The following is a 14,689-nucleotide window of genomic DNA, read 5'->3' as shown; positions in this document are numbered from 1 at the left end:
CTAAGGAGAGTTCTCCCCATTCATTTATCCCAGCATGTAGGTGATCCAACCTGCCTCCAGCACACGCAGCATTGATAACTTTTAATTGGCATTAGCATAGTCAAAATTCAGATCTGGCTCAGGGAGTTTGAAGGCACAAAGTCACTTCAGAAACAGTCTGGCTATCCAAATGCATGCAACAGCCATTGACTGCAGCAGGAACCATGCATGTGTGCAGATTTTAAACTTCAGACTAAGTCCCAAACTTTTCACAGCTCTCCCTGGCTCTCTGTTGATGCAGATCCTGTGAAATAAAAGAGACTGTTTCTCTTTAGCTTCACTCTGGTTCTCATGCCCAGCATCACAGCTGCAACCTCTGCACAGGAAACATCACTGGGGAACCTTTAGATCCTTTCAGAAGGGATTCCTCTGGGTTAAACAACATCACAACCACATTTATATTAGTTACTGTCAAACATTTCAGGGAGAAGGGAATGAGAAGGTGGTTAAGAACACACCTATGTCACCAGACAATGTATCTTCAACAGAGGACTGCAAGTGCATTACTGAACAGTTTTTATGAACAACCAACAGAAACCACCATTCACTTCATGTGCCATTCCTCAACAAAACAGACACTTTTGCCAAACATTTCACAGGCAGGATATGCATTTTAAAGTATGCTAAGACAAACTGACTGAAATCACACAGTAAGTGAACATTTATGGATTATGCAGCTTTAAGACATTTAAATAGACAGTATCATTATTTTCCTACAGAGGTTGTAAAGGATTTAACTGCTTTGTAATAACTCTGTTACAAGCAGCATCGCATGATGGGAGAATTACACAGCATTTCTGTGGTACTGTGCACCTGAAAGGTGCTGGCTGCATTAACCAAGTACTTGAGCATGAAATCACAACAGCCACCATGAGGGATAATAAACTAGCTGGAAGTCCAGTTTTCACATTAAATACCAAGGGAGAGGAGTTAGTCTTTTTTTTTTTTTTTTTCCCATGAAAATAGAAAAAGAGTAATACATATATATTTTAGATGCTTTCATGAACACCCAGGCTATTACTCTAATCTCAAGTCCTTTAACAAAAAATAGGGATGTAGCTGCTGTCTCCCATTGTGCACAGCAAGTAAATACCAAAAATTCAAATACATTGCTTAAGATATTCACTCTAGTTCAAAAAGAGTACAAACTGAAAACTACCACTAGAGTACAATCTTTGCAGGCTAATATTTCAGATACTGTCTCTGTAAATATTTAGAAACCACACAATTTTGTGCATGACATTTAACGAGAATACTCAGTGAGAAGGTATTGAACAGGTTTGGAACACCAAACACTCAGCAATATTTTGAAAACCTAATGCAATAAATTTCACAATATGGTTTGAAAACAACAGTCAAAAACATAAGGAAACATTCTTACATATTCAAACTACACGCTGCAGTTCCTTTGTGTTGCATATTTGGCTTTATAAATTTATTTTAACAAGATGCCTCTTGCAGGTTGAAAATATCAGTATTGCTCCAACCTTGCTGAATGAATTCATTCACTCAATAATGTTTTTTTCTAAATAATCTTTTATAAATAGTAGACTTTATGCGGTAACATTTTACAAATGCTCTTCCCAAAACAGACTCACTCAAGGCCTGTAAATACCTTCTCTACCACAGGATTGAACTTAAAGGACTGTCACTGTGTATTAAGATGTATTTAATGCAGTAGAAACACTTCAAATTTAAAAAATTACAAAAGCACAGAAGTTATGAAAGCAGAATGCTGGCAGTGAATTTTACATGCCTATAAGCACAAGGTAGTAGCAGAGCTATATTAAAATCAAGCCACTATGATTCTCTTTCAGTGACAGAAATCAACTGAAAGTTTTGGAGAACTTAAAAAAAAATAAAAATGGGAATAACAAAAAATTGGAAACGAAAGAAAAACTGTAGACATTCTGTATCTTTTCCGTACATATCCTACCCAATAAATTTTGTTCCTTGTGGACCAAGCTGCAGGATTCGGCTAACCATGCTCTCACCCTCATTTAGAGGGGGAGGAGATTTAGGAAGATGCAGTTTACTGAATAACATCCATGCAGCAGGAAGAGAAACGAGAAGGGGAAATTAGGAACAAACTGTCATTCCCGACAGAACCAGCAGTTTACACCAGGGTGCCACTAATGGTAATGAACAAAATTTATAATTAGGGAAAAAAAAAGGCCACATCATAGTGGATTGTTTCCCCTGTTTTAAGCTCTTAAAAAGTCAGTCCCTAGCATTTATACTATTTGTACTACCACTGTAAAGTAAGTGCTCCACCCTCACTCCAAGTGGCTTTTCTCCACAAGACAGAGATAAGCAGCTCCCAGCAACTCCAGAGGGAGCCCTGCACACACTGCAAACACAGCTCAATATTTGGGTCCTTGTGGGTGTCTTTAAGACACTTTTTTGTGACAGTGCTGTTTCTCTAAATACTCTACAAGCAAGGGGGTCAAAACCTGTGTTATAGGTGTGTGAATCCTCCTGAATTCCAAGGCAGGTTGCATGAGTAGATGAGGGAGGGCCCTGGCCTTTTCATGGCACTCCTTACCTTCCTCTCCATCCTGCAGTCATCATAGAGGCAAAACTCCCTTTAAAATACAAGGGTACTTTTCTGGAATGAATGGCAGGTTGGCATTTTTTAATGTTTTAAGTTAAGTAGCCCATGTTACATGCTCAGATGAGGCAGAGTCAATGTTTAACTAACTTAGACCCACAGGATAAAGGTGCAATATGAGTGTAAACAATTCAACTCGTAGAACAACTCACCCTAAAAACTGTGCCCCTGCTGGCCCCATTTCTACCAGTCGACTTGCCAATCCTTCTCCTTCAACCATGGGTGGTGGGCTGGCCAGTTTGTGCCTCTTCACCAAGCGGCAGGTGATGCGGGTCGGTGCCGTACACTTGCGTGGCGGGATGATTATTCTCATTCCGTGGTGGCGGCTACCCCTCATCGAACCCCCACGTGCATCAACCATAAAACTAACCAGAAAACTGCAGGAGAAAGGAAACACGTCAACAAAAACAGTCACAAAACGAGCAGAAGATCAGCAAAAAAAGTCAACCGCCACAGACTTTAAAACATGATTAGAAACATCTCCCCGATCCCACCCTAACTAAAAAGAACATGGAGATTCTTTTAAAGCTTATACTTACATGTTAACTATTGGTTATCAAAAGCAGGAATTGCTAAAGGTCTAGCAACATCATGATGAAATGATCAGGTGCTACTGAGTAATTTGGATTGAAAGAGTACACAAGTAGGGTATTAGTAGTGGTTTGTTAGGATTTTAAAACATCCCTCTGTTACCGTTAGCTCCACCGTCCACAAATGAGAGTAATTAGCCTGACATGCAGAAAGGAACCAGACAGTGTAGACAAAGGAATATCAAAAATGCTTATTATCTGGGGGATCTCGGCCTTCAAAATCTCCTCACAGTCTCATCTGCAAACACTACTGAGGGCTGGCAGAGCAAGTGCTGTCACCAAAGGTGACAGTCAGTCCAGGCTACTGAGGACTTCCACTGATGGGGAACATGAGTGACAACTATCAAGTACCTAACTTCCTTTAGTCTTTTGGCTCCCTGGAGGAAATCATGCCATTACTTCACTTTGAAGATGATATTCATTAGCAAAAAGGCATTAAAGAAAATTCCCATTTGCTAGTGTCATTCCAATGCATAGTTTTCCATTTAACAACAGAAGAGTAAGAAACTATACTTTTAAGTGGTGAGTGGTATTTTTTAAATAAAATCCTTTCTATTAGCAAGGGACTAATTAATATTAAGAATTAATATTAGAATAGCTTCAGGTAGAAGATGCAGTAACAAGCTGGTATCAAGAGGGACATAAGTTACTAACTCAGTCCTGAAGCCAATACAGTTTTTGTTTGTTCCTTCTGTATGATATGCACATCTGTCATAGGGTTTCACTATTTTCAAGGCTGTTGCCAAAACTGCCAGCTCTTCAGAACTAAACCCTCACGTGACTAACAGGTGAATCCATTCAACTTCCTGGTTCCCTACAATAAACTGAACTAAGGGTGTGAGCCAGTAGTCCAGGGGGGTTGTGAAGATTCTTTAAAAAAGCCCCCAGATGCTCTGAAATATGATTGGGAATTTGTGCAAGACTGTTACATATGCTTTTGAGACCAGCAGGATATCAAAAGCTGCAGCTGGGACAAGCCTGCAAATAAGGTGCATTCAGAAATCTGGCCAAAGTTCGTGGGGAAAATCTGCACAAAAGCAGGAGCATAATCAAAATTTGGTATTTAGTGGTCTGCAGGAGAGAGGTGAGTGGGGACACAAGCTGTAAATATATGAAGTAAGACAGAAATGTTGTCCCACTGAATTTCAGATCGAGAAATTGCTAAATTGCCTTTCTTCAACTCAAAATCCATCAGTAAAGATGGGGAGCTCTCTAAGATGATCCTAATCCAAATTTATCATTTCTTATGCCCGAGACATTTTACAGTGCTGAAGCATGGTATTTCACAGTAGTTTTCATATAGATAAGTTGTATCCAAGTTCCACATTTCTCTCCTAGATAAATATACTGTACACTCCAAATGTTGCCACTAGGGCATCCCAGTTCCTCATAAGAGGAATTGTTTCAGTGGGACCGGATCTTGGCTAACCAAGCACTTTCCATAAATACTGGATCTCTGTCAAAAGCAATATGCTCCATCTTTAAATTATATACTCTATAAGTTATGATAATCCTAATATTTATGGACCACAAGATCTTAGATGTCTGTAAACTCTGTTTACTGAAACACTTTTCTGTTTGCTAACAGAAGGCGGTAGCAGGCAGAGACAGCTCTAGAGAGCCTGGACCTTTGATTCCCTCTCTGAGCACTACTGGCCTGTCAGCACGTTTATGGTGCTCTTTCTGTCTGCCATTGCTCCATAGGGTGGATGGTGAAAGCCTGATGGCAGCAGGCAGATGCCACTGAACAAGTGGAAGAGCAGGCCAGTGGTGGGTCTTCAGAGCTGGCAAGGAGCCATGACTAGCTGTGCAGAGAGCTCAAGGCAATCCATCTAAATTTACTATGAAGCAAAGTAAAATACTGAGCAGTGACCCACAGCCCTTGACCATCGAAGGGAGAATAACGAAAGGAATCTGCTGCAATTGGTGCTTTGGTGCCAAAACCACCAAAATCTTGTGCCATGTGCACAGTTTCTGTCTGCAGAGAAAATGGGGCCTTTTCAGACTACATGGAAGTGTAGGGGGTGCCTGGCTGGAGCTGATGCTGCAGCAGCTCCAGGGAGTCACATCTGGCCCATGCACCATGGGGGATCTTCCTGGGAAGCTTGGTCAGGTTGGTCTTGGCCCGATGGCTCGGTACAAAGCAATTTTTTTGGAGAGCTGCCTATCATGTACATGATTACAGGCTTGTTAAGCCATCTCAGAATTAATAATGAAAAGGAGGTTTTCATCTAATGTAAAAACGCCAAAACTTACACTCAGATAAGATGTTGCCTTCTGAATCCAAACTATTTAAAGGATGTGTGACAGTGTGATGTCAAAAAATCTCTAGGCAGCTAAATCAACTGACTTAAATTAATAATTTTTAAAAAAAATCAATAGAAATTAAAGCTAAGTACCTATAACAATCAGTCCACCAGTTAACAGGTGTGTTTAGGCTGTAGATTTTAAGGTCAGTCCAGCCTTGGCAACCTGGAGCTTGCACTGCTACTGCACACTGCTCACAGCAGGGGTAGATTAACCCTTGACAGGAGCCTGTGCCCCATGGCAGGAACCAGCCCCTCACAGCTTTGGTGTCCCCACCACACTGCAGCCTTCAGTGAGGACAAAACCTGCAGCAGATCAGCTTTTATGCATATTGCTCCCATATAAAAAGAATCATTGTCAGTAGCGTATTAATTATTTCCTTGTTTAGTTTTCAAATTAGTAATTCACCATTTAAAACAATAACAATTCCAAACAGTATTTCATGCACTTTCTATCTAACACATTAGTATCTGATGCTTACCTAAATTAATGTTGCACTAATAATGGAAACTACAATGTGATCTCTAAAACACAAGGCTAAAGGCTAATGAGCATTTCTACTTGAGTACATGGAAGGGATGAGGATATGAGGATGTGGGAGGATGCACTACAAACATCTACACACACTCTGTGGGTAAAAAAGTTAAAAAAAAAAAAAAGAAAAGAAAAGAAAATGAGGATTCACAGAAAGCACAGAGTTATCACCTTGAATCATACTGGGGGAGTGGAGAGGAATAGCTGCAAAATAATTTAGAAAGCAAATGGGAAAATTAATGTAAGATAATTAGAGGCAAGCAACAAAAAATATCAATAATAAGTGCAAAGAAAAAGTAACAATCAAAAAATAACAAAAGCAACACATTTGAAGGCCAGCTTTAGAAATTATTTGGCTTTTGCTTCACAGATCATGACATATGTCATATAAAATATGCTACGCATGGGAAAAAGAAATCTGAAAGGGAGTGTTCATTTAATTAGTCAGCACAACTCCACAATTTCTCTGCAAAGTGCAGAATCACAGAGAGAAGAGAAAAGCATTTACAGTTTACTTAGGTCACCAGAGAATTTATTGCAACACAACTTCTTCACTGAATTCCCAAAACATGCTCCACTGTGCCATGGAAAATCAGTTCTTGCACTTTTCTAAAGCAGTTCATTTTCCAAAGCGTAATGTATGAACGTATGTATGGCAGGTCACCTGAAAGGAGCATCAGCCCATGCCATTCATTACACTGCTGTCAAAAATAAGTTCTGTGTGTACAGGAGGTTGGTTGGAGTAAACCATAATTAATTTGATGTATTCCACCTTGCAAGACTGGATCCAGTATTTCTGAGTTTCTCAATACGGAAGGCAGTGTGACACACTCATTTCCTTCTTTCAGATAAGACAACCAAGGAGTTAAAAAAGGCAACACAAAGAGAGCACACCCACTTTTTACTTTGGGAAAGTTGCAGGACTAAGCTCACGTCTGAGAGCTGAAGGTCATTTTGGGAAGGGTCTCTACCCTTCCAGAGGCCTCAAGATTCATGACGCATTTCAATGTACTGCTTACAATGGACCCTGTTCAAAATATATGCTGGCAAAATAACTTATCTGAGCTCAAGAAGAAAAACATAAAACATTATCTTGGCTTGAAAAAAGGAAAAACCAGAAGAGTTTGCAATTACTGCCAGCAATTTCTTCTTTCTTCAGCTTTCACTGATACGTTGCTGGTTCTCCACATCCAGCTCCCAAAATTCCCCTTCTGCCTCAGTTAAGAAATGGGAACAAATATTGGTGCTCTCTTCTGACAGTGGGTGAATGGGGAAAAGAGGGGGGACCCGAGGGAGCTGAGGAGCTCCCCAGCACGGCACATCAGGGAGCCCTTGGAGGATGAAGAAGGCAAAGAGCAGAGGGGTCAGACCTGCCTGCAGGGCCACCCAGAGCAGGAGGGCTGCTGACAGCAGGTGACCCCAGCCACTGTGCCCCTGGCCATGGCCACAGAAGGAACTGGGGACAAAGATGAAGCACCACAAACAAACAGAAAAGGAGCTGCTTTTCAGAAACAGACTGACAGAAGTGATGTAAAAAGTCACGATCCTCTGCACCCTGTGCTGAGGTACTGGAAGATTAGAAGGGAACTTTTGGTGATTGCCTCTAGGTGAAGATAACAAGGAAAATCAAACAGTATCATATTATAATACAGGGCCACAACCGAAAAGAAAATAGAGTGAGGCTTGTTGTTTGGGGTTTTTTTCTTAACAAAGGAACTGAATCATCAGAGCATCATTTCTTATGCACTTGATATGTCAAATGAGAAACATGATGGGTCAGAAAAGCTGTACCTGTTTGGAGAATCTATCTCCTCTCCCTCCCTTGCAATCCCACAATTTGCTCCCATGCTGCAGGTCTGCCGCCCTTCCCCTCTAGGCAGCAAAGATCACCTCTACACTAGCGAGGGCTCATGTACCAAAGGAGTAGATCTGAAGGAGCTGATTTGAAAGATCCCTTATCCACAGAATACATGTTTTGGAGGGCTGGAACCATTAGTGAGCATGCTGAAGACCTAAGGGCAGAAAGTACTGCCCCAGAGGAGTGGCAGGATTCAAACACCAGACCTATTCTGTATCAGGATGAAAAGAAACCAGAAAATTTTAGACCAATCAATCTAATCTCAATTACCAGAGACGTTCAGGAGTAAATTATTTAATGATCAATCTATAAGGGCCTAAAGGATCGAGATAATTAATCAAGATACTACACCTCGCCTATCACCAGTCCTCAAAATAAAAACAAACCAATATATCAGTGGCAAGAGTAATTCATGTCAAATGAACCTGACTTCCTTCTTTGATGTGTGGAAGTACTGTCTTGGTACTTCAGGTTCAGGATAGGTAAGGTAAGCAGACTGTGGGATTGCTTAAGTGTGTTGTACGTGTCACAAATGACCTAAGAGAGCCAGGGGGAAAGCAGCAAGGATGTGCTGAAATGTGGAAAGCACCACCTGGGAGGAGCTGGGACATTTGAGTCTAAAAGACAGGATGACATGTCTTCCAACATAGAAAACAACTGTTAAGAGACCAGTAAGATACTGTTGTCCATGAGCACTATGGATATGACAAGAAACAGGCTTAATCTTCAGCAAAGAAATGTTGACTATTAGAGAAAGAATACTGTAACAAAAGATAGTGAACTCCCAAAGCTGGGGGACTATCTCTTATTTTTAGTGATTATTAAGACATTAAACATATTTCAGGAATTACTTGCCTACATTTTACCCTGCAGTACTGCAAAGGGGTGGGCTGCCAGCTCTCTGAGGTTCCTTGCTGACATTGTTCTGTGATAACCGACAGACTTCAGCTTTTCATACTGCAATTTCAGTGCTAGCACTGACCGAAAATGGAGCTCAGGACCAAAAAATCCACCGTTGTGTAGACCTCTTTAGCAGAAGCAGGTGCTTATGTGTATAGTGGTACTGTTGCTTTAGATTTGTGGGACTTGCTGCTATATCAGAACTGAAATATTTTGATATGTGCTTCCCCCTTTTTTATGATAAGAACGTAACTAGTCACAAAATGGGGAAGTAAATTAAAAAATATATGGAATTTTATGTCCTGATCTCAAAAATTAAACAACAAATATTTACACCAGACAATCTAATATGCAGAGATTCCTTAAACATTCATTTGTAAATTTTTATAATATGCATTCATCATCATTACTACTGCATTTAAATCAAGTCTATGGGGTACTGTCAAGAAGCATCTAAATTACAGTGATGACTCATAAGTAAACAAACAGTACCACTAAAATCAAACTACAGCTATTGGAGACTGGGCAGGAGTTTGTAGGTATAATTAAATAAGAGGTCAAATTAAATCCCCCCAATTTTTACTCCGTGAAGGAACAGAAAGCATAACATCACATCTCTGATTTCAGAGTGTTCAATAAATATTCCAAATAATTTAATGCAATTCAAACAAAATCAGCTTATGACACTTAAAGCAAAGCATAAGCAACAGAAAAAGCAAAACTGGGACTATTAAAGAGAAGCCTATGGGATTAAAATGTTTTGGCATTCAGAAAATTAAGGGCAAAAACAAGTTTTTGGTTTGATATGCAAGAATTCAGACTGATTCCTGTTATTAAGCACCCTCCTTGAAGTCAGTGTGAATTTTGCCACTGGCTTCGAGTGGAGCAGGAACAGGCATGTTATCAGCCATCACAGCAGGCTGTATTCTTTGTCTAACAATACACTTCCACATCTACAGATAAAGGAAAACTGTTAAGTGACCTACCCAGAATGGATGGGACTGGATACAAGGTTAACATTGTCCAAGGTGTCTGCAGCCCAGCTATAGTGCCTGAGAGAATCAGAATCAAACTCCCTTTGAAACGTCAGGTGCTTCAAAACAAAATTAAAAAAAAAGACAAATTTAAATTTAAAATTAACATTAAAACACTTGTCTTAAATGCAAGCTTGTTATTATAATTCTATTAAATTTTGTCATTTGGTCGTTTTCATATAATAGCGCTGATAAATGATATATGCTGGAAATCCTGTAACAGTAACATGGGACACACACACAAACTCATGTCCCTTCAAACATTCTTTTTGCCCACTTTTCACACCTTTTCCTTCAGTTTCAACTATGTGTCTCTCCAGTATTTACCTACCTGTGCCAGGTTAAAAAGACTGAAAAATATATTACCATCTGTACTGCAATCATACACCACGTAGACAGGCACTATAATATTCCCCCTCAGAAGATGCCATTGGATAGATCCTTGTTCAAGCAGAACCTGTGAATAACTTCACCGAGGGTTTTGCTGAAGCTGTGAATGCACCAGCGAGTTCCCGCTGGGAGGGGAGTTTAGTTTGTCCTCATACACATACAGCCAACATGAGACCTGTTTTCTGGAGTGCCACTGCCCCTGCTCATATCCACAAAAATAGCTTTAACCCTGTGAAGCGCTGGAACGCTGGTGCTATAATTAACTACCCCATCTGAGACACACTGAGGTGTAATTTGTTTCTTGCTACTGCCCACAAACACACACATGCACACCCCTGTATCCTGTGCTCTGCAACATGTTCTCACCCTAAAAATCCTCTTACTGTGCAGCAAAGCCATTTTAGTAAAATGCACTTTTCATCCTACGAAATTAAACAAATTCAGTCTTCAACACTGTTTGCCCCTATTTCCAGGGTGATACAAAAGCTTCTCCATAATTTAAGAAGCACCATCAGAAATCAATAAAAATAAGTCAGGAAGTTGTCATGCAACACAATCTTCAACCAAGATGGTGTTAAAGATGTCAGTGTTTCCTGTAAGTAGGTTGTTTGCTGCTTAGAGGCAAATGCATCTAGAGAGAGCAGAGTCTGATTAGACTAAAACCTCATGGGCTGTTTTCAAATCAAATTCAGTGGGTTCAAGTCAAAGCTGAGCCAAGCACACACTTCTACACTGGGAAGTTTTATTATTTCCACCTGTTTTTTTATATAATGACACACAGTGGTAGAGGAAATTCATTATGTTGAACAGAAATATCAGCATTAGTAGTAAATCTGGCAGAGTCAGTCATAAACACTCAAAAATACTTCTGTTGAGAAACTTCCACAAGATAAGCAGGCAGATAGTGCTGTGTTGTTGGCCAGGATGTGCAACCCTCCCATCACTCTGGGGTTTCCAACCAGCTTCACTTTTTAGCCATTTCTTTTATTAGAGATGAGCATCCTAGGTTTCCTTCCAAAAAACCATCGACACTATAATTGACTGCCAATCAATAGAAATCTTTGCAGGGCACAACTTTGCTCTGTCATCCATCAAACACGGTGCCACATGGCTCGATGCCTCCTCCTTTCCTACCCTAACATTTCTATTAAGGATCTTTTGTTGAACTTTGTGCTTTAATATATGTACTTGAGGCCTGATGGTTCTAACACAGACAACAACAATAAATGGCAAACTTGCATGTGTTAAACACCAAAATACACCATCAGACAAAAAAAGATAAATGAATGCTGTTAAAGCAATGACAATTAAGCGACCACAGTGGATTTAATTAGTGCCATTAGTTTAACGAAGACAGTTTTCTAAGCCTTTCCAAAAGGACACCAGAGATTCTCCTCCATTTCCTGAGAATGTCACCACTGCTGTGGATTTCTGCTATTCCAAATGATTTGCAAGAGCTCATACTGAGCACGTTATTACTTTTGATACCAAAAGTGTAAAATTCAGACAGCTTGTCTCAGGCATTGTAAAGATTTAGATAAACAAAAATAAATGTGTTACTTTGCTCACTGATTAATTTCATCATCAGAAGTAGGACAAAGCAGTGAAATGTGCCAAGAGGAACACCACAGTTTGGTGTTTGCCATTGGAATGCCTGCTAAGGCATAACAATGTCACTGCACTGAGGCCCCAGCACGCACACCATCAACAAACAAACATCATCACACATCATCAAATAAATGTGGGGTCAGGTTTCCTATAGATGAAAAACGCTCACATTCCTTTGGCAGTGTGATACAGAAAACTAAACAAAGGGCCATATAAATTCCAAGGAAATACCATCATTCCAAAGTAACCTCTGCTAGACAGAGGTGCTCCTACGCTCACCACTGTGCTGTAAGTTTGCCTGCACACGTACTTAGGGCTCCTTGGTCTTTCTTTGTCCTGAGGTATGGTCTGTACACCAGGTAACTACTGTTTGAAAGCATTCCTTTCTGACCAAGTGCACTCAACCAGATCTTTGGGACATATTTAGAGCGAGCAAAAATCCAAAGCCTGCAGCCAACAATTTTGGCAGAGGAACAGAGAAGGAAAAGCTAGTAGCAGGACACATGCATCTTACACACAGCACACATCTGTGGTTCTCATTTTTTCAGGCTCTTGAGGTGCTGGATTTTCCAGGCAGGCAAAAAAAAAAAAAATCTTCCTGTCTTAAATTGTAATATAAGCGGTCCAGAAGATGGAACACTGTCAGTGACATCAAATCACAGGACTCATCCTGTGCTTGGTCAGGCCCCAGTGTTCCCTCCCTGGACCCAGGGAGATTAACTATGCATTGCTAAAGGGTGTGGCAGCCTTAGATGCAAATGTGTGTATAAAAATACTGATGGTTCTGTTGGCAAGGATCCTGCTGGTTGCATAACTGAATATCCAGGCTGTGTAATATCAGAGTTCGGCAAACAGAAGAATTTATGCTTCCTCACAGATGAATTTATCCAGATTGAAGTGATTCAGCAAGCTGCTATTTAATGGACAGCCCGAGTCATCCTGCCTTTGGCTGATTAAATTCAGAAGTTGATGTAAATTATTCCATGGAGAAAGTCATTTGGATTTAGTCTGAGTTGCTGCATCCAAGGTAACATGCCAGGACACAGAAATTTTAACTTTGCTCCAGCCAGGTTATGAGGTACAGTGTGGCCTGGACTCAAACTTCCCTGTTTAACAGGGTCAGCAATAAACCACCAAATGCAAGCAATGGAAAATATTGTGACTTCTAAGGAATTATTAGAAACTCTTCTCTGACACTCAATGTGATATGCTGGCAGTGAGATTCAGTAAAGAATGGTTTCAAATCTTCCTTATTTTTTCTTTTCACACCTCCCAGTCTCCCAGTGATCCTGGGGAGAGGTGACCATGGGATCTTCTATTTTAACCTGATCAAGAGGTTGACAAATGCTCCTTACTCTTTTATATACTGATATTTGTGATAAAATCAATTCCCATTACTATGAGACTTTGCTGTTGCCATGAACTCCAGACAGGTCTGAGCTGTCCAAAATTAGAGGAAATGGCATATGCAGATAGGCAATGGATCACTCTGCTTCAGAGTAGTGTGATTCCCAAAATAGCTTTAACTCCTCTCAGTTTCCAGATGGACTTTTAGGACATTGGTTTTGACCCACAGTGTTCTTTGTTCCTGTGAATTTAACTGGTGGAACACAAGTTGCTGGCTTTCTTCCCCTCCTTTCTACTGCCATAGCAGAGATTATCTAGAAGTCCATTAATGTACAGAGGCATGAGAAAGAGGGAATTCTTCATCTCCCAAATGCAGTCCTGCTTCAGCCAAAGTGCTGTAAATTTAGGGCTGGGCTGAAGAACAGAAATTCCAGAGGATGAATATATTTTTGTCAGGACAGTGAAGTTTGCAGAAGCCATACCTGAAAATTTTAGCTAGGCTCCCTTTTTCATGAAGATAGTTTGTTGGTTTTATGTTGTTTGTTTTTCAGAGAATCATGGTTTTACTAACTTCTCAAGACAGAACTGGTATTTTTTTCCACTACAACCCTTCCTGTTCCTGATCCCCTACTAGACATGAGATACTTGAAGTTTATCTAGAGTATTAAGAGTAGAATAACATTCTCAGACTGACAACCAGGCCTCCAGCTTGGCTTCATTTTACATGACAAATTTGGACCAGCGCTGAACTGCAATAATTGCACAATCATTGCAGGACAAAAACTGGAATCACAAAAACACAGAGATTATAAATGCAATGAAAACAGCCCACACTGCTGCTCAGCACCAGCACTACAAGGTTTTCATATTTGTTGCCTTGTCAGCTCAAGAGCCAGCACTGAAAGAGATCTTCCAGAAAGCAGAGAGGCCCATGACAACTCCCAGAGAATATGAAGTTTGCCCTGAAGCAGAGCTCCTGTACTTGGTGGGGTGTCACTGTAACACTTCCACATACAGGTAAGTAATTTTTATTTTTGTCATGGAATTTTTTAATATGAAACAGGTTGATGGTGCACATTTTCAGCATAGTGCCTGTTTCAAGGCTTGCTACGTGATCAAATGCACCCTAGCTGCTAAATCCATACCATCTACTTTCATGGCAATCACAAAAATGGCCAGAATCATAAAGAAGAATCATCAGACTGAAGAGTCTTCCTCTTCTCTGAAATTTCCATCATATCAAGAACACTTAATGAAATCTTGGGATTAGGGGGCGTCAGAGCAACTTCAGGTTCTCAGCCCTGACACATAATTTCCTGTACCCAGTGCCAGTAGTTATAGATTTTGTTTCCAGACTTCAGACCAAATGAAACCACAAAATCACTGCTATGCAAGCTTTAGAAACTCTCCCTTGCTGGCTGTTGGAAATTAAGGTTATTGGTGGTTTACAGCATTTTACTTGAAAGTAACA

At 40.3% G+C, this 14,689-nt stretch overlaps 1 protein-coding gene across 9 annotated transcripts in view; it reads right to left on the bottom strand.

Annotated features, from left to right (window-relative positions):
- The window catches only part of ANK3 (ankyrin 3), a 207,839-nt gene that overhangs the window by 55,427 nt on the left and 137,723 nt on the right, over positions 1–14,689 (bottom strand). For all 9 annotated transcript variants that reach the window (XM_027898271.1, XM_027898274.1, XM_027898272.1 and 6 more), the window contains 2 exons: positions 9,826–9,932; positions 2,803–3,027 (listed from right to left, as the gene is read on the bottom strand). In XM_027898271.1, the coding sequence (XP_027754072.1) occupies positions 2,803–3,027; positions 9,826–9,932 (332 nt within the window). The remainder of the gene's footprint in view (positions 1–2,802; positions 3,028–9,825; positions 9,933–14,689) is intronic.

Source organism: Empidonax traillii, unplaced genomic scaffold, assembly GCF_003031625.1.
Source record: "Empidonax traillii isolate 1590-97213 ecotype Southwest subspecies unplaced genomic scaffold, ASM303162v1 scaffold588:size748185, whole genome shotgun sequence".
NCBI classification, from domain to species: Eukaryota; Metazoa; Chordata; class Aves; order Passeriformes; family Tyrannidae; genus Empidonax; species Empidonax traillii.
Note: the sequence above shows the minus strand (reverse complement) of the source record. Positions and strands in the feature narration are given on the sequence as shown.